This window comes from Canis aureus, chromosome 15 (assembly GCF_053574225.1).
Source record: "Canis aureus isolate CA01 chromosome 15, VMU_Caureus_v.1.0, whole genome shotgun sequence".
Lineage (NCBI taxonomy): Eukaryota > Metazoa > Chordata > Mammalia > Carnivora > Canidae > Canis > Canis aureus.
Window position 1 is genome coordinate 53,329,325 of NC_135625.1, and position 20,665 is coordinate 53,349,989.

General features: G+C 57.9%; 1 protein-coding gene and 1 pseudogene across 1 annotated transcript in view; both read right to left on the reverse strand.

The window, feature by feature from the left end:
• The window catches only part of LOC144284174 (uncharacterized), a 51,034-nt gene extending 38,266 nt beyond the window's left edge, over positions 1-12,768 (reverse strand). The window contains exons 1-3 of the mRNA XM_077848499.1: positions 12,672-12,768; positions 11,236-11,411; positions 323-472 (exon numbers count right to left, since the gene is read on the reverse strand). Of these exons, the coding sequence (XP_077704625.1) occupies positions 323-472; positions 11,236-11,411; positions 12,672-12,768 (423 nt within the window). The remainder of the gene's footprint in view (positions 1-322; positions 473-11,235; positions 11,412-12,671) is intronic.
• Positions 12,769-15,924: 3,156 nt separating this feature from the next.
• LOC144284175 (Y-box-binding protein 1 pseudogene) lies at positions 15,925-20,453 on the reverse strand (annotated as a pseudogene).
• Positions 20,454-20,665: the final 212 nt, after the last annotated feature.

Consider the following 20,665-nt stretch of genomic DNA (forward strand, 5'->3'; position numbering starts at 1 on the left):
GCCCCCTCCCAGCCCTACAGTGTCACCTGGCCACACCGTCTGACCAATGGGGAGACTGACGCAGGGGCCACAGAAGGTGGCAGGTCCTCCCCCTCCACGTCTACGGAGTCCCCACTGCCGCTGCCCTGTCTCCTCTTCCTGAGGCTCCTGAGCATCTCCACCCCGAGCTCCGTGCTCCCCGCTGGGTGCTCCCGGCCCTGCACCCCGGGCCCACACTCCGCTGTCTGCACCCCCCACCCGGCCCCATGCCCCCAGCTGTGCTCCCCACCCCGTGTCCCCCGCTGGCCCCGTGCCCCTGCAGGTGAGAGCCCCCCGCGCCCACCTGCTTCTCGTTCTCGTCCTCCAGCCTCAGCCGGTCTTCAGTGTAGCTGCGGGCCTGCAGGAAGGCTTTGCTTTGGGAGCGCTCGGCCAGGACCCTCACGAAGACCCCGTACGTGTTCACGCTGAGGAAAAGCAGGGCGTTGGCTCCGAGCTGGAAGGGAGAGAGCACAGGGCACCTGACGCGGGGGGCGCGAGCTCGGCGGGGCTCCTCAGCCTCCACACCCAGCCCGTGTCCCCACCGCACTGCCCAGGTGGCCGCGGGTGCCGGCGAGGCTGCTTCCCGGACCAGGAGCCGGGGCGGCAGGTGCACCCTTCGTCCCGAGTGGGCCGCCTCATGCGGTGGCAGCACAGCACGCAGGGAGCTCTCTGACCCCGGAGCCAGGCTCACCTGCTGCGCTCTCCTCCCGGCACCTGGACGGCGCCTCCTACACACCACGTAGCCAGAAAACCGCTGTCCCGCGAGGGTCCCCGGGAGCCGCCCGAGTCCCCGTGTGACCCGCTCCCCGCCCTGTGACCGGCCGGGCCGTGCTGCTGCGACCCTGGTCATCTCCAGTCCCGGGAGCCCACCGCTGCGCCCTCGCTGGAGCGCTCCTAGCCTGAAGCAGGCTCCCGGCACCGGGGAGGTGCTTCTGTGTTGCCTGCGCAGCCTCCCACCGGGCCGGGGGGCAGCAGGGGCGGCACAGCCGTCGGGGGCCCGTGCCGCGTCCTGGGGCGTCCGCTCAGGCCACCTGCTCAGCCGGGGCTCAGCTCGTGCCAGTTGCTCCTGAAGCCACGAGTCGGGGGCGGTGGGCAGCGCGGGTGCGAGAGGCTGCGGACGGGGTTCTGCAGGGTCAAGGTGCTCCTTCACGTGCCCCGGGCGACGTCGTGGGCGCCTTTACACCCCCCCCACACGCTGACAGGTCCCCGCGCGGACCACACGTCTTTCCCAGGCCGACACACGACCCATCTGGCCTCCCCATGCCCCCGCCCAGCCACGACCACGCGTTTGGCAGCAAGGGGACCGGCGAGCCACGCGCCCCCCCAGCCCAGTGCCCCACAGCCCCCACGCGGGCACCCCGCTCAGAGGCACAGAGTGGGAGGTCGGGACCCCACGCGCTGCCCTGCCTTGGGCCAGAGGCGGGACACGGGCCAGCAGGAGGCCGTCGGGCCAGGGGAAAAGCAGACAGCAGAGCGGCGGGGCCCGGTTACCGCCCTACACGCACCTCATCACTCCTTCCCTTCCCTCCCGCCACGATGATCCACCAGGGAAACTGAGGCCCCCTGGCCGGTCAGCCCCGTGAGCGCTGGTGAAGCTGCCCGCGTGCAGGAGGAATCCGTGTCCCGCGGGCCGGCGGGAATGCTCTTCTGCCTGGCGCTCTGCATGCACCTGGCCCGGGGCCTCCCCGAACCCCCACCTGCCGGCCGGCGCTCCCCTCCCTCCTGGCATCGCCCACACCCCGTGGTTGGGCACAACCCTCCCCAGCGGGCAGCAGGGCGCCCTCAGCATCGGCCACCTAACCAGCCACCAGTGATGGGGGTGATGCCCTGAGGTCACCTGCCGGACAGGTGTGACCGGGGGCGGGGGGAGTTCCCATGGGGAACTGCGGGGGGTGGGAGACACCCCACCTGGGGCTGGGGCAGGGCCTATCGGGGTCCAGATGAGCACTCCAAGACCCACAGTTTGGCAGGGCCACAGGGCAGGGGGGCAGGAGCCACAGGGCCGGCCAGGGAGGGCCCGGCGTAATCTGCTGCCTGTCTCGTCCGGCCTCTGGGTCCCCGCCAGGAGGCCGGCCTGTGGAGGAGGGAGCCCCAAAACCCTGCTCGCCCGTGCCAGTGCCCTCCCCCCGTGAGGAAACCCAGCCCTCACGGCCGCCCCATCCCGCTGCCCACTCGAGCCCCCGGCGCTGCCCTCCTCGTTGCTCCACAGCCACGTCAGAGCAGCCATGCCCACTGCTGCCCCACCTGGCACCTGGCGCAGGCTGGGCCGAGCCACAGGAGCGGGGCGTCCGCACCCCTCACGCACCATGCTCCGGCCTCCCTTGCTGCAGCGTCCCCCAGAGGGGCTCCAGGCAGGGGTCCCAGGGAGCGAGACCCCTACCCTGGCCGCTTTCGGGCCACTGCCCCAGTCACCACCTGCAGAGCGGTGGCACCTGGCTGCACAATCACACGGGTTCCCGGCAGGTGACTGGTCCTCGCTGCCCCCACCGTCATTGCCACCAACGGACACAGCAGCGCTCAGGACGTGCGGCCCCGGGCTGAAGGGACTGCTGCACACTCTGCAGCCCTGAGTTTCTGGCCCCGAACACCTGCCCCACAGCCCCGGCCTCCTGCACCTGCCCCATGACCCGGCCTCCTGTACCTGCCCCCCGCCCCGGCCTCCTGGACCTGCCCCACGCCCCAGCCTCCTGTACCTGCCCCACGCCCGCGGCCTCAGCACACAGGCTCCTCAGGACTGCCCTGCCCTCCGCTTTCCCAAGCCCACACTTCTCTGGACACAGGGCCCTGTCAGGGCCTCGAGGCTACAGGTGTCCCGCCCTGGAAGCCCCACTCCGTGTTCTCTCCTCCTCCCGCCTACCCCCTTCCCGCCGCTCTCCTACTCTGGGAGAAACACGCAGTCCACGTGACGGGCCCTGCTCGGTCCACTCCAGGGCTCGGGGTGCTGCTCGTGCGGCAGGAGAGTCCTGCACTCGCCCCTCCTCCCTCGGGGCCCGCACCTGCCACCCAGGCCACAGGACCCCCTCTGCCCTCCGGCTGGGACCCGCGGGCTCCGCTGCATCCCCCTCGGCAGCTGACACACCGACCTGCGGTTCTTCCTCTCGTCTGAGGACAACACGCTTCTCCGGGCCCCTGCTGTCCCAGCCCGCTCTGCACCGACCAAAGGCAACACCCCGGGAAAGGCCCCCGACTCCTCGGCTCCGCCAGCCCACCCACCCTCGCGGCGGCCCAGGCTCTGCCCAGGTCAGGTCCCAGCACCCAGCACCCCACCCCGCCCCTTGGGCCCATGCACATGTATGGGGCCTCTCCACCGACAGCACCCTTCCCCACTCGCTCCCCGTGCCTCTGCACTCCACCTGGGACCCCACACCCGGGCCAAGGAGCCACACCTCCAGCCTGGCCCGCCCCAGCCCGCTGCACCCCTCCTGCCCCGCTCGGGACAGACCCCCGAAGGACCCCCGACCCCTCCCGCTGCTCTCCCCAGCAGACCCCTGAGCCTGGGATGAGCCACTCCCAAAACGGGCACCCTGGTGTTTGCCAAATGAATAAGGAAGGGCACGGGGGTGGCAAGGGATAGATGTGCGCCACCGCCTGCTCCTTGCTGTCTCGGATGAGACCCCACGAGACGTTTCCCGGTCCTCACATCTGCGGTCAGGTGGGTGGGTGGGCAGGGACCCCAGCTGTCCCATGACCCACAGGACATACAGACGCAAGGCCTGGAGGCAGCCTGACGTCTGAAGTGACGAGCTTCTGGAGCATGCTGAGCCTGGGGGGAGGCCGGGGGGCACCACGGGGGTATGGGGACACGGCCTGCACACACGTGCATATGTGGACAAGGTCTCTGAGCCCCGGGAACAGCACTGGGGGAGGGGACAGGACCGCGTCCCTCCCAGGCACTCCCTGTCTGTCCCCCGCAGGCCTGCTAGGCCAAGGAGCCTCTGAGTCCACTCGCACCCCAACCCTGCCTACGTGGGCCGCAAGGACAATCCCAGAAGAGCTCTAGGCCTGTGCCCGCTCGTCAGGGTCTGCCGGCGGCCCGAGGCCTCTCCTGGCTCCTGAAAGCACCAGCACCCCATGGCCCTTCCTCACTGGCGGGGGGGCGGGGCAGGGTCGGCGTGGAACTATCCCCAGTGTTCTTCCTGACACTCCTGATCCCCCAGGTCACAGGTGGGAGAAGATATGGTCCCTGTGCTCAGCCCATACCCCACGCGGGCTCCCCGCAACCCCGCCTGGCCTTACAAACATGAGACGGAGGTTGGGCTGAGGAGCGTGGGCGGGCTCTCACAGCTGGTGCGTGAGCAGACTTGGGCCTGTGTGGTCTGGGCCCAGACCCCTCACTGCGCTCTCCCGCTGGGCCCTGCTTCCAGTGAATCCTCTGGACGATCACTGGCCGCGAAGTCAGAGGCCCGGGTTCAAATCCAGCTCTGCCCACTGCCAAGGGACCCCATGCAGATGGGACCACCACCCTCACCTGCAGGGTGCTGACGTGGGTAACACCCCGCCGTCCCCGTCTCCCTGCCACTCACTTCTCAGTGAGTGAAGAAACCAAGGAACTGCTCCACCACAAACACCATCTCCTTCCATAATCAGGGTGTCACCAGCCGGAATCAAATCTGTAGACATACACCCCCCATTCAAAACATCCCTGCATCCATCCACCCACTCACCCAGCCATGGACTCATCCAGCCAGGGTCTTACCTACTCGCCCACCCACCCATCCACCCACTCACCCATCCCCCACTCACCCATCCATCCACCCACACATGCATCCACTCGCCCATCCATCCACTTCCCCATCCAATCCATCCATCCACGCGTACATACATCATCTACCCACTCACCTATCCATATCATCCATCTATGCCCTCCCACCCATCCATCCCCATGCACCCAACCATCAACCCACCGACCCATCCATCCGCACCCACCCATCCACCCGTGCACCTATCTATCCGCCATCCATCCTTGCATCCGTCCATCCACTCAAGCACAACAGGAGCAAGGCTTTGAATCTGAGTCCACTCCAGGATGGGCTGGCAGGGCCTCCTCGCCTCAGACGGGCCAGGTGGCTCCAGGAGTCCCGGGAACCTCAAAGGACAAGGGTGACAACTGAACATCGACGTCAAAGCACTTCTGGAGGGGACGACGCATGCGAGATCTCTGGCTCGGAGGCACACGGGGCCCACCCCAGTCCACACGGCGCAGCCACGCACATCCGCTACAGAGAAGACCCCTCCGTCAGATAGAAGCTGAGGCCACAGTCAGGGGATGATCTGTCCGAGGCGGAGCTGAATTACGCAGAGTGGGAGCAGCGCAGAGCTCACCGCCCGCCCCGCGTGGGCACCACACCGACACCTGTGCGAAGCGTCCCGGGCCTGTGTGAAGCGGTAACGGACGTGGCTCAGGGGGAAGCCGCCCCTGGCCGGGGAGGCAGCGCCACTGTGAAGGACCAGACTGAAAGCCGTGAGCCAGGGCACCTGCCTGCTGCAGGAAAAGCAGCCACAGCGCTGCCGCGTCTCCTGCCCTCGCACCTGACCGCAGAGGACCAGAAGCGTGCTCTTGCGCTGCCTCGGCTTCCAGGAAGCCCCATTCCTGCTCCCGGCAGCTCCACTGAGCGGGGCACGCAGGCTGGAGGTTCAAGGGCCACACGCAAGGCCAGAGCGGCGGGGAAAGCCGCCCAGGGCGCCTCCTGCATGGCCGCGAGGTGCAGGAATGGGTCGAAGCAGACCCCTGCCCCGTGGACCTGGGCAGATGCCAGTGGGACAGGCATGGGGCCGGGGTGGGTGGGGGGTCACCTGGAGACGAGTATGTGTGGCTGGGCAGGCGCACGGCCCTCTGTCCCCGGGTGAGCAGCCAATCCCCGCCCCACAGCGGGCCCCCGGGTCCTCACGCTGCCCTGGGGCTCCCGGACGGGGGCCTGGCGCCTTCCCCTTGCTGCTGCAGCACGGGCTCCCTGCCCCCGGGGTCACGCCCCGTCTGACGCACACCTACTCCAGAAGCCACGGGCTGCACCACGCACAGAGTGACGCCGGCCGTGCCGACCACAGGCATCACCTTGAACCTCACAGCCACTGACAAGTTTTGAGACGGAGAACTCAACCACAGAACACGCTTTCAAAGCCAGGAGCCAGGGTTCGAGGCGCGGCAGGAGGGCGGGCCGCCCCCAGGAGGCCGGGCAGGGGCAGCAGAGCCAGCACCCTGCCAGCCCGGAGCGGCGGGAGTGTCTGCAGACCCACTGGGGACACGGCGACCCGGGGATGCAGGGGGCCAGGCGCCACCGCGTCCAGATTGCGCGGAGCCTGAGGCACAGCCTGCCACCCCACCGCCCACACCTAGCGGCAGGATGCGGCTGTACGGAGGCTGGCACACAGCCCGAGCGCCCGCCCCAGGCCCCGCACAGCCACCTCCGGATCCAGGCACCGGGCGGGCCTTGGGGTCCCACGGCTCCAGGGTGGCCAGGCTCATTGCCAGTGGGGGGCTGGCCTTGGCCTCACCCTCCCCTCATCCTCTGTCCAGGACAAGAGTAGAGGCTGGGAGGAGGGGGACCAGGCCCGAAGGTGAGGGGTACCTAGCGGTGGAAGAGGGACCGCCCAGAAGCGGGAGCGGGTGATCTCGGGACAAGGGGACTGGGGATAAGGACCCAGCGGCAGGTTCTGGGGCGTCAGGAAGTGCAGAGGGCGCGGGACTACGCGAATGTAAGCCGGGTGTCCAGGCTCCTGAGCTTTAGTGAGGGGTCTACACGGCAGCAGAGGCCCTGGCATTGGGCTGGGCATGAGGTCTGGAGAGGCTCAGCGTGGGTGGAGGGAGCTGGGGCCGGCACCCACCAGGAGGGGGGTGGGCTGCAGCTGCCGTGAGCTTCCCAGAGATGAAGGTGACCCCAGGCTGCAGGGTCAGGGGTGGGAGACGGGGAGGCGTCACTGGCCGAGGTCCCGCGCTGGGCCCCTTCCCAAGAGGCCCGGCCCCTGTGCCCACGGGGACGGGGACGGGCTGTTCGCACACGGGGAGAGGCGGCAAGGGCCGAGGTCACCAGGTGGGCTCTCAGGACAGGTGAGCGAGACGCCATCCGGATTGAAGGGCCATGTCCGAGGGGAAGAGCCCAGCCCGGGGAGCCCCAGGCTGCTTCAGAAGGGGCCCCGGGCGCCGCCACGGACGACAGGGGCCACGCACATGACCAGCCCAGCCTCCCCGGGGGCCGCACTCGGGCTTTACAGTGGGGCGGGGACCTGGGAAGGAAGCTCCCAGATGGCCGCCCGCTTCGCCGTGTCCCATGGTCACGCGGACACAGGGCCCTAGGGAGACTGCTGGGGGGCGGCCCCCCGAGGCCATGGGCGCCAGAGGGCCGGGGCAGGACGCAGGCCTGGCTGCCGGCCACGCTCTCCTCTCCCGGGCGTCGGGCCTCACGTCCGCACACTGGGGCACACGGTGCCAACCAAGAGGCTGGTCTGTGCCTCGGAGGTGGCCTCGCTCCTGGAGGCCGGGGTCCGCGTCACCTGAGGAGACGCCCGCTTGGCCCCGCAGAAGCACCACCGGTGCCGCTGCATGCCCAGGAACGCACGCCCACGCACACCTGCTCTGCTGCACGACGCCAGGAGGAGGAGGGCTCCCAACCCTTCCTGTGACCCCGCCTCGCCCCGGGCCACGGCCCCTGTCCTCAGGTCCCCCGCCTGGATGGACACCCTGTGCCCGTGTGCAGGGGATCCTCTCACAGACGTCCTGTCCTCCCACCCAACAGGTCCTTCCATGGGCGCCCGTCCCCCCCCCGGGTCCTTCCATGGGTGCCCCGTCCCCGTTCCACCCCCGTGTCCCTCCACCCCTGGGTCCCTCCATGGGTGCCCCATCACCCCTCCACCCCTGGGTCTCTCCATGGGCACCCCATCCTCCCTCCACCCCAGGTCCCTCCATGGGTGCCCCGTCCCCCGCTCCACTCCTGGTTCCCTCCATGGGTACCCCATCCCCCCTCCAACCCCAAATCCCTCCATGGGCGCCCTGTCCCCCCAGTCCCCGGTTCCCTCCATGGGCGCCCCTTCCCCCCTCCACCTCCAGGTCCCTCCATGGGCACCCCGTCTCCCCCGCCCCCAGTTCCCTCCATGGGCGCCCCATTCCCCCTCCACCCCCAGGTCCCTCCATGGACACCCTGTCCCCCCCGGCCCCCGGGTCCCTCCATGGGCACTCTGTCCCCTTGTCTCCTTCTCTGGAATCTCCTCCCTGGGGATCCCTGAGCAGCTCGATCAGGACGCTGGGCCTGAGCAGCCACACTGCCCACACAGTCACCGTCACCGTGGGCCGCTCCAACCTGGTCAGGCTCCCCGTCCAGCCCTGCTCCCCACCAAGGGAAGTGCCCCTAACTGCAGACCTAGACCCAGGACAGCCATACTGCGGTCCCTCCACCCAAGCTCTCGGGCCACAGACACTGCAACAAGCCCAGAGCAAAATGGGCCTGGGTGCTGAGAGAGAGTGAGCAGCCTCAGACCCAGACATCCAGACCTGCAGGTCCTGGTGGGCCTCAGGGCTCCGAATGCTACCAACACACGCACTTGTGCACGCAGCGGCCTCACAGGGACAGCACCGGGGAGCAACGAGCCCTTCTCTGATCAGCAGGGAGCCTTCCTCCGGGCCTGAGGGCAGGAGGCAGCCCGGACACCAGCAGCTCAGAGACCACAGCAGGTCCAGCCACCCGAAGTCCCAGAGCACAGGCTCCAGGGGCCAGGAACACAGGAGGATCCAGGGAGGGTCCTGAGGCGGGAGCGAGGGACAGCCTGCCGCCCCCTCGGCCCACACATCGGGGAGCAGAGGGTGGGAGCTTCAGGGGCACGGTACCAGGCTGGGCAGGGGTCCCGGCCCTTGTCGCTGACCCACGTTCTGCAACCCCAGCCCCCCCCAGACGAAGCCCAGGCTGGTTCACTTTCTGGGCCGTCTCTGAGGCCGCTCAGGGTCACGAAGCTGGAGGGCCCGGGTCCCATATCCTTCAGGTAAGAACGCGGCGACGTCAACACGGGAACGATGTGTGGGGTGCGCAGCACGTGCCTGTGTGTGTATGTGGGGGGGTGTGAAGGTGGACAAGTGTGAGGACGTGCGCGTGAAGCGTGAGGGCGTGGATGTGTCTGCAGGTGCATCTGTGGGAGGCGTCAGTGCATGTGTGCATGCGTGTACACGGGCCACAAGGGGGGCCGCACGTGCCCAGCCCTACTAAGCGGGTCCTTCCTGCCTGCCTGTCCAGCCCCGCGGTGTGAACCGAGGCACCTGGAGCCAGGCAACGTGGGGTCTGTCCCTCTTGCCCCGACCCGAGCCCCCTGCCTGGCGGGCAAGTGGACCACCTAAGCCCTGAGGCCACAGACACAGGCCTCCGTGTGGCTGCCACCTTGGGGCACCCTGGCCGCACTGTAGGAGGGGGAGAGCGGCGACAGCACAGCCGGAGGACACAGTCTGCACAGTCTGGCCACCACCAGCCAACGGGGGCGTCACTTGACCAAGCCCAGACACGGGGGCACTGAGTCAGAGAAAGCTGGCGGGTCACAGGCCCCGAGCAGTAACAAGAGGCGGCTCTCACCTGGCCGAGCGCTGGCCCCACACCTAGGGCACAAGAAGCTAGCTGCTCGCGCTCCTACAAAGCCCCGGAGCCACCCCAGAAGAAACTGAGGCACGGGATAAGTACCCACAGCCAGGAGCTTCAGCACCCCTGCACACCGGCCCACCACGCCGTCTGAGTCGGGAAACGGGATGAGGACGTTAAGGGCTGAATCTGCAGGGACACAGCACGGATTGTCTGTCCCCCTGGGAGATGAGCCCTGGCCCTGGGGACCTGGGAGAGGGGACAGGAGACGGGCATCGCCCAAGAACAATCGCCTCTGGGCAGGCGGCTGGGCAGCTCCCACAGCAGGTGGGGGCAGTGGCAAGCAGACACGGCCCCAAGGATGTCGCTCTGGTCTGAGCCAGGCACAGCACCCATGTCCACTCGTGTGATCCCTGCTCCCCACTGCATCCCAGGAATCCCCAAACAGAAACCCGATCAGACCACTCTGCTAAAAAGGCTGGCAGAGTGGTGGAAAGGGAGGTGGGCGGGGGGTGGGGTGACTGGGTGACGGGCACTGAGGGGGGCACTTGATGGGATGGGCACTGGGTGTTATGCTATATGTTGGCAATTTGAACTCCGATAAAATATAACAAAAATAAATAAAAATAAACTTAAAAATAAAAAATAAATAAAGAGGCTGGCAGCGCCTCGACACGGCTTTTCAAAGAAACTAAAGCTGCTCCACGTGCCCTGCAGCCCTCACCTGCCCTTTCTGGCTCGCCCACCCCCTGGGCTGAGCCTGACCCCAGGCCCCGAAGGCTGCCCTGGGCCTCATCCGTCCAGCCTGGAGCACACGGGCCTCAGGAAGCCGCCCTGAGCCCTCCGCCCGCCCCGTCCCCTTCACGCACCTCTGAAGGTCACAGGCTCCCCGGCACAGGCCAGCGTCCCCCCACAGACAGTAAGTTCCTAGAGGGCAGGGGGTCTCGTTCCCACTGGGCCCCCAGCCCCTAGCCCGAGGCCTGGCACCCAAGCGTGGGTCACAGAGCTTCCCAGGGAAGGCGGCACAACCGGGACAAGTACCGAGTCGTCACAGCTGTCTGCCCAGCCTGTCCCCTGCGCCCCCACCAGGTCCCCAGGTGGGGCCAGACTCCAGCCCTCACAGTCCCTGGGGCTTGTCGCAGTCCCAGGACCCATACCTGGCACCTGCTGGGGCAGCAAGAAACAGTCCCTGGCCTGAGGCCAGGATGTATCCCCTCAGCGTGCGGGCCACCTGCCCAATTCCTGCTGCCCTGGCCCGGGCCATTCCCGGGCTGCTTCAGGTCAGGGCCAGCCGCCCTGGAGGGAGAACAGCAGACCAGATCCTGGGGAGGGGACCCGAGGACCAACAGGGCAGGTGTGGGAGTGTCGCCTGTGAGGAATCAGGTGTCCCGCTGGGATGCCCGCTGGACACGGCCCTGGAAGCCTGGAGGACACCCCGACACCTCCCGGGCCTCGGGGAGCGTCTGGGCTGCGAGTATGCAGTGATGGGAGGCTGAGCCCTGCCCAGGACCACAGGCCTAGGGACAGGGGGTCGAGACCCAGGAGGCTGCCTGCGGGCTCCCTCCTCAGCTCCTCAGAGGCGGAGAACCGCACTCCCCGCCCCCAACTGCCCCGGAGCCAGGGGACCCCACCCGCCTCCCTCCCCCTTCCAGCCCGCACCCAGCAGCACCTGTCCGCCGCGGCAGGTGGAGGCGCCAGCAGGTGAGCCAACGAGGTGAGGAGGCCCGGGGAGATGGAGCAGGAGGACGCGCGTCCCTGTGGCGGGAGGGGCCCGGCTGGTAAAGCGCTCGGCTGTGGGGGCGCAGGGCGGCAGGGGCGGGGCCCGTGGGGGGAGGGGCGGGGGACCTAGAGGAGGCAGGGGGAGGGGTCCGGAGGCAAGGAGAGGGGCCGGGGGGCAGGGGAGGGGCCCGGGACCGGGGCGGGGGGTGGGGTCCTGGTATGGGGGCGGGGGCCGACGGGGGTCAGAGAGGCCCCGGGATGGGGGGCGGGGGTCCGGCCGAGCTGCGGTGGAGGGCGGGGCGGCCTGCAGCGGGAGGGGGAGTCGCGGCTCGGGCGGGCGCCCAGAGGGTCCCGCGGCGCACACCTGGGCACACGTGGGCACGGGCCCTTCGGTGCGCAGCAGGTCGCCAGGGCTCCGGGCCCTGAGGGCGGGGACAAGGCCGCCCCCCCCTTCGCTGCAGCACCGGAGCTCCCCGCAGAGCTCAGGCGACCGAGGAGCCGGGAACCGCCAAACCTCACTTCCAGGGTCAGGGTGCCTTGTCCTGTCCTGCCCGCGGCCCAGCACCCGGGACAGGGGGACACGAAGTACATGTCACCCCCACTGACAGGCCACCGAACAAGGCCATTCTGCACACGGCAGTGGGCCCTGGACGCGTGCAGGAAAACCCAGGCTCTTGCTCCCCCCTGGCCAACAAGTGGTCATTTGGGGCCCTGGGGGTTGAGGCCGCAGGGGAGGAAGCTGGAGGAAGGGAGGAGGCTGGTGCCCCTACGGGGACAACCCAAGGCAGGGGTGGGCAGAGACCCCCCTGCTGCTCCTCTGCAGACAAAGCCCGCTGCCCCAGCCACCACTCCAAGGCCAGGACCTGGACACGCACACTAACCCTACTTCCCCACCACTGCACCCCTGTCCCCAAACACAGCCACTCCCTCCTCAAGCTGTACCCCTCAAGGTCCCAAGTGCCACCCACCCCAAGGGAGCAGGGATCACACCTGTGATGTCTTCCTCTTCCCCCCACCACCCCCCCACGTCCTAGACCCCCCCAAGCCCTGCCCCTGAGCAGGCCTCAAGGGTTCTGCAACAGGTTGGTTCCCCCACGTTGCTGGAATGAATTTCTGCGCTGTGTTTAGATACAATGGGGAGGGGGGGAGGGGGACAGGAAATGGACCCAGTCTGGCTGATATTTACAAGGCTCCTCCTGGGGGCTGGGGAGGGGGGATGAGACTGACTCTGTCCCTAAACTCCTTCTGCCAGAGCTGAGCACAGCAGCAGGCACCCCTCCTGGGGAAAGGCAGTACCCCATATTTCAACTGTCCAGTCAGGGCGCTCCTGGGTGCTCTCAGGCCGGGCCAGCCTGGTGCCACAGGGTCCCCAAAGCACATGGTTACATCCCAGAGCTCCGCACACCAGGGCAGTGCAAGACTGCTGCAGGAACCTCCCTGTGGAGGCGCCCAGGCTTGGGGGCTGGGGCTTGACCCCCCCCATCTCAGCGCCCCCAGCAGGAACGGCTCTCTCCCACCGCACTGACACAGAGGGCCTCAGTCACCGTCCATCACCCGGGCCTCCCACAGCCTCCTGAGGGCCTCACAGATGCAGTGAAATGGCAGGACACCTGCACCCCAATGTTTATAGCAGCAATGTCCACAATAGCCAAACTGTGGAAGGAGCCTCAGTGTCCATTGAAAGATGAATGGATAAAGATGTGGTTTATGTATACAATGGAATATTACTCAGCCATTAGAAACGACAAATACCCACCATTTGCTTCGACGTGGATGGAACTGGATGGAGGGTATTATGCTGAGTGAAATAAGTCAATCGGAGAAGGACAAACATTATATGGTTTCATTCATTTGGGGAATATAAATAATAGCGAAAGGGAACAGAAGGGAAGGGAGAAGAAATGGGTAGGAAATATCAGAAAGGGAGACAGAACATGAAGACTCCTAACTCTGGGAAACGAACTAGGGGTGGTGGAAGGGGAGGAGGGCAGGGGGTGGGGGTGAATGGGTGGCGGGCACTGAGGGGGGCACTTGATGGGATGAGCACTGGGTGTTATTCTGTGTGTTGGCAAATTGAACACCAGTAAAAAATGAATTTATTATTTAAAAAAGAATTATAAAGAAAAATTATTATCAATCCTGAAATTGTTTCTAGATTCACTTGATTTTTAAAAAGATAACATCAGGGTGCCTGGGTGGCTCAGCGGTTGAGCATCTACCTTCAGCACAGGGCATGATCCCAGGGTCCCAGATCGAGTCCCACATTGGGCTCCCTGCATGGAGCCTCCTTCTCCCTCTGCCTCTGTCTCTGCCTCTTCTCTCTCTCTCTGTGTCTCTCATGAATAAATAAATGAAATCCTTAAAAAAAAAAAAAAAAGATAACATCAGTCCATAGCTCTGTGGTTATATGTATTCCTAACCCCTCACAAGGCTGAAAAGTAATCTCATAGGAATACTGTCTCTGCCCTGTTTTAACGTTAGAATCATAGTAAAATATTGCTTGTTACAGACTTTATGACCGGATGCCCTAGAAGGTTGTGAGGTCTTCCTGGAGTAGCCCCTGCCCCTCTCATTCTTGCCTCTCAAGGAGAATTCATTCTCCTTTTCAGAACTTCAATGTCACTTATTTTGTATTATGATTAATTGTCTCCTCATTATATTGTAAGGGTCAGAAGCTCAGCTTAATCATCTTACTACACCCACTTGCCTAGCATAGGACCTTGAACAGGGTAGCCATGAGTTGAATGCTTCTATACCTGGAGTTATTGTTTATCTTTGGAAATCTGTTTAAAGACTTTTCCATTATTTCAGACTTCCTCCCCAACACTGCTCCTATCTCAAGGTAAAAAGAGAAAAATTTCTCTTAAAACCATGATTTCCTACAATTTGTTGCATAGGAAAAAAAAATAATGTTGAAATCCTGAGGTCCGACCACACTTCATCCCCGATAATATTTTCCTTCTTTCATGTACGTATCAATCATTAAGAGAAAAAACTATTTATTACATTCAATTCATTATTCATTCCTCGTAAATATTTGAATGGAATCACTCCAAATGAGATTTGGTAATAAAATATGCAATTTGAAGTCTTGCTTTCTATCAGAATAGTTGATATCAGAACTTTTCAGAGCTTCAAGTGTACTCTTGTTCTAAACTGTACAATGAACAAATCCAGGTTGACCCTCATACTGGTAAGCATTTGTTCCTTAGAATTGGAAAAGTATATTCATTTAGCTTCTCTAGACTGCATGACCAGAAGGTGCTATCTGCCATTTCTTTTTATAAAAGCGTAGTACTATAAAAGTATGAGTGTGCTGGTGAAAGTATAAATCAGTTCAATTTGAAATATGTAGCAAAAATCCTTTTGTTAAGTTATTCATTTATTTATTTACTTAAGTAATGTCTATATCTGATGTGGGACTCAAACTCATGGCCCTGAGGTTAAGAGTCACATACTTTTCTGACTGAGCTAGCCAGGCACCCCACAGCAAAAATTTTAATTGCATGTAGACGTTTGACCTCAAAATTCTACTCTTAAACTTTATTTTATGGAAAAGTATGCACAAATTTAAATAATTGCATATGCACAGTTTTTTCAAAAAAAAATCATAGCAGTAGTTATGATAGCCAAACAAGTAGAAATAACCCATAAACCAGTACTAAGTTTGCTTAAGTAAAATGTGTTGTGATCATGTAATAAAATGCTATGTAGCCTTTAAATATTCTCTTGTCAATAGGTGAAATACTAAGTTTCAGAAGACAAAAAGAGGAAGAAGGAAAGAAGGAAGGAAGGAAAGACCTGAAAGTCTATATACCAGAAGTTTATATTTCACTGTTTTTTTCCTGAGTGAGAGTGCGGGTGATTTTCATTTTCTTCTAGGTGTTTTTCTGCTTTTCTAAGACTCTAGACAATACTAGGCAACAGATTTTCTATGTAAAAATGCAAAGCAACCCAGAGCATCCCCTAATGTCAACTATGGACTTTGAATGATAATGCTGTGTCATTACAGGTTCATCAGTTGTAATAAATGTACCACTCCGGTAGGGAGTGGTGATAGTGGGAGAAGCTATATATGTGTGAGAGTAGGGAGTATATGGGAAATCTCTGTACACTCCACTCAATTTTGCTGTGAACCTAAGACTGCTCTAAAAATGGAAGTTTATTAAAATAAATATAAATAAATAAATAAATAAATAAATAAGGAATAAAAGGGGAGGAAGTCAAAGCATTAGTACTGGTGTTGGGTAAAGTAATGGATCCAGTAACTAACCTCCTGATTTTGTTAATCATCTCTATCCTGCTTGTCTCTTCTCTCTGAATTATATCTTCTTTAAAACATTGGAACTATGCATAGCTATAAGTTTACCTTCTATATGGTTCTTTAAATAATTTATGAAACATTTTACTATTTAAGAGAAGTAAAACTGTCTCAAAATTTTTTTTTATTTAAGGGTGCTTGCCCTTTGTTGACTTTTTTGAAAAAATCAAGTTGTAAACTTTTATCACAAATTAAAAATGAGGTTCTTAAAAATCTCAACTTGACCAGATATGAAACAATTTTAAAAACCTTTAAAGGTGTATTGAGAAAAAACAGGCTTTTTTTTTTTAATTTTTATTTATTTATGAGAGTCAGAGAGAGAGAGGCAGAGGGAGAAGCACCAGGAGCCCGACGTGAGATTCGATCCTGGGTCTCCAGGATCGCGCCCTGGGCCAAAGGCAGGCGCCAAACCGCTGTGCCACCCAGGGATCCCGGGTTTTTTTTTTTTTTTTTTTTTTAACACGTTTATCATTACCAAAAAGAGACGTCTTTAGGTAAAAATAATAAAAAAAACTCCACGCTGCATAGATAATGCAGATAGTTCTATTTATCTGGTCAATGGGCAAAAAGCAAGCACTTAAGGTCTTCAGCTCCAATCTTTCGTTCATTTCTTTTTTTTTTTTAATTTTTATTTATTTATGATAGTCACAGAGAGAGAGAGAGAGAGAGGCAGAGACACAGGCAGAGGGAGAAGCAGGCTCCATGCACCGGGAGCCCGACGTGGGATTCGATCCCGGGTCTCCAGGATCGCGCCCTGGGCCAAAGGCAGGCGCCAAACCGCTGCGCCACCCAGGGATCCCTCTTTCGTTCATTTCTTACTGCTGGAATTTCATCTTCATTTCTCCACGTTGGATGCCTAACCCGGATGGCGGTAGAGACGGTAAGCCGGCACGTACTCAGCCCCGGCCCGCTCAGCCTCGCGGACCAATTCTCAGCTGGTGGATCGGCCGCTTTCGTCTCTTTGCCACCTTGTGGTTTAGGGTTTTCTGGGCGTCTGCGTCCGTAATCGAAGTTGCGGCGGTACCGACCTTGCGGTGGCTGCGGACCTTGGGTCTCCTCTCCTTGATTGTCCGAATCTTCCTCCTTTCCATCCTGTCCAGGCTGTCTTTGGCGAGGAGGACCCCTACGGAATCGTGGTCTATAACCTCACGCATGCTGTGTCTCACTGGGCCACCTTGCTCTCCTGCACCCCGGTTGTCAGCACCTTTCCTCCCTTGTCCCTGCCCAGCAGGGTTGGAACACCGTGGTGGACGCCGGGGGCCTCGGCTGTGCTGAGGTGGGAGCCGCCGCCTGCGGTAGGGCCGGCGCGGTGGGGCGGGCCTGCGGGAGCTCGGGGATCCCTCCTCCTTTTCCCCACTCATTATTCTGGTAATTCTCTGGCGGCTGCGTGGAGGAGCCCTGCGCCGCGGAGAGCGCCTATCACGGTTGCGGGCTGCTGCCTATCAACTGCCTGCCCTGGAACTCCACCAGGGCCCGTGCCAGCGGCTGCCTCCGCACCCTCTTCTCCCTCAACAACGTCCAAGTCCACAGTCTCTCCATCTCCGACACTGCCAAGGTACTTCCTGGGCTGATCCTTCTTTATGGCAGTCTGGTGGACAAATACATCTTCCTGGTGTCATTCCTGTTGATGAAACCATATCCGTTTCTTACATTGAACCATTTTACTGTTCCCAAAACCTTCGTTGCGATGACCTTGTTGTCCCCGCTGGCAGGCGCCGCCGATGTGAGGCTGCCCCTGGTGCAGGCCTTGGGGTCGGCGGCGCTGAGGGCGGGGGTGGGGGTGGGGGTGGCTGCTGGGTCTCGGCCTCGCTGCTCCTGGTTGCGGTGACGAGGACGGTGACCGAGGCCGGCTGCGGCAGCTGCGCTCCTCCCGGGCTGTGATGGTAACTAGGCCGGCGGCGGCCAGGGGGCTGCTTAGGGCTCTCTGGGGTCCGCTCTCCGCGCCCCCTACCGATCGAACTCAAGTGTCTCAAATTTGAGAAAAAGTTATTTAGAGCAGAACTTTGTTGTGATATGATAATTAAACCACCTTCTGGGAAATATCTAGGATTTCTTTTTTTTTTTTAATCTAGGATTTCTAAGAATTTCTAAGCAATTTTCTGATAGACTTTGATTACCTTTTTAAACCAGGGCTCCTTGAGAAATGACTGATCTCAGATTAGGAGCGGGAGATGTATAAGCTGAAACTAGAACATCTTGTCCTAACCAGAAGGCAAAGAAACTGCGAAAGACTACTATAGTCACATCAAAAGGATACAGGAACCAACTTGAAGAGACTCCCATTGACCAAAGTGATAATTTGAACATTAAACAGAAGAATGATAACCACAATGAATTGTTTAATTCATTGTTTATGTTTATATGTATATATGTATATGTTTATATCACCATGTGTGAAAGTTCAAGTATTCTCATGTAGTTAACAATAAACCACTGATCATCTTTGGAGCATGCCAGAGGACCAACCCATTTGCCCACTAACATAAGTTATCCCACCTCTCCATAAAAACTGTGCCTTCTCCTACATGTAAATCATGCAGGAAAATTCTTCCTTATGGAAGAATTCCAGATTATAAATATAGAGGAATTAATGCAATTACAACATCACCACACATCCCTTAATGAAATAATAAATCTAGGAAATGATCATCAATGGCTGTGAAAATCACTAGGTGGGAAACTATATAATGAAAATATCAGGCCAACAGCAACAGAAACCAAAGATCAATCTTAACATCATGAAAGAGAGAGCATTAAGTATATTACATGCTTCCTGATGTAATAGAAAGTGTACATTACCACCAATAAACTATTAGAAAAAAATTTAGACTTGAGTATGATCAAGCCCTTATGTCTAACTACCAGTTTACTGGAAATTCAGAGAATTGAAGAACATTGCAGGGAGGAGAGAGGGGAGATGCAACTGGCAAAATTCAGAAAATGGGAAATTTTATACAAATACAAATAACCGGGACACCTGGGTGGCTCAGTGGTTGAGCATCTGCCTTGGGCTCAGGTGGTGATTCCAGGATCCTTTAGGGAGCCTGCTTCTTCCTCTGCCTATGTCTCTGCCTCTCTCTGTGTGTCTCTCATGGATAAATAAAATCTTAAAAAAAATACAAATAACCTGGATTCTTCAACATCTACAACAACGTGACAGAGAGGAGACTATAGTTAAAAGAAACCTAAGAAATATGTCAATCATGTGCAATGGGAAGAACTTGTTTGTATCCTGTAGAACAAAACAATTGTAAAAATCAAACATGATGAGATAAATTGGAACCTGGCTGGATATTATATTACTTAATGATATTAAAGAAGTATTGTAAATGTTTCTTAGTGATATTGAAGGGGAGAGAGAGAGAGAGAGAAGAGATCTTAGAAATACAAACTCAAGTTCTGTAGGGGTGGATAATTTCCCTCTATGCTCTTAGATTCTCCAGCTGGATCTGCAAAATAAACTGACAACAGACAGATTAACATGACAAAAAGCACACACATTTATTTGATATTAAGAGATTTGCACAGCATGAGGGGACTTCATAGAAGAGAGGCTTGGAGACATTTATACCATTTTGGCACAAGAGGAAAAATTAAAAGAGTGACAAGATTCAGGAAAGAGACTTTGAGCTTCAAGAGGTGGCAAATTGTAGGAAGGCAAGCATATGGAGGGAACTAGTGGTAAATAAAGGCTAGTTAGCAAAGTTTGTGTAAACTCTTTCTTGGTGCCCTCTCCTCTCATGTCACAAGGTTGTTATCTCTTTCTGGTATGGGAAAGGGGCATGCACCTTCCAAAAAGAGGATTTATGATCATTTCAGGAAGGTAGGGGGATAGCAGAAAGCTCATCCTGTGTCTGCTTTTTCTCCATTGCCTTCAGCTCAAAATAATCCTTATGCCAAGAGTGGCATATTTTGGGTGGCATATTCTGATCTTCTATATATCCATAGATGAAATTTGGAATTTACTTTAAAATGATCAGTTTGAAAGAAATTAGTAAAATAAATAAATAAATAAATAAATAAGCAACCCAGTTTGGAAGGGGGAGTATACAGGAGTATATATGAATAAGATTGGTGATATGTTGATACCTTTTGAATCAAGGTGATAGGTACTAGGTCATTATATTATTCTCTCTTATTTTGTATATACTTAAACCACAATAAAATGTTTTAAAATAAGGAGCTCTTATAAACATTAGATTTTCCCACATGGTGTTGTAAAGAGTAACTTGCACATGAGAAGTGTAATAACTTGTGTCCAGATATTTTCCTGTACTTAGTCTAAAAAGGTTATCTACCCACCTACTCTTGTTAGAAAAAACTGTCTATGAAAGAAATCTATGAACTGACCTTCTTCAAATTCTCTTGAGCAAGGTTTTTTTTAATTTTTTTTTTATTGGAGTTCAATTTGCCAACGTATAGCATATCACCCAGTGACTTGAGCAAGACTGAAGGTAACTTTGACTATGCTTGCAATAAGCTGTTGCCTTGCCAATTATTTGAACAACCCTGAGAGGTAAAATATTAGCATGCCTATTTTTCAGATAAGGAAACTGAGATTCCGAAAAGTTGACTTTCTGAAGGAGAAAGAGTTCTTGAAAAATTCAAAGACTGTCTAGTCAAACCCAGGTAATGTAGCACTTAGTCAAGTGCTATTTCTTCTGCACCAACTCCTTCTCCCCTACCCTCACTTCTTTGTTTGGTGGAGGAAGATGTCAGTGATTTCAGCCCCACAGAAAGCAAAGTCTCTTCATCATCCTGTGTATCTTTCTTAGCTTGGTGCTGTTCATTTGACTTGAGATATGCACAGTGAAAGAACAATCTTCCTCTTACTCTTTGTAGGTCATTCTATATGTGATCATTATATTATCACACATTGTAACATTATATTACTAGAACTTTAGTACGGGCAAGATTACTTCATGTATGAGAGGCTGTTATAAGGTAACTCAATTCTGTTCATTTAGGGGAAAATCAATCTTTCAGATGGGAGGCAAAATGAATATGAAACTGTGGCTTGCAAAATATGACATTTCTTCTCTGCCAGCCAGATCTTTGA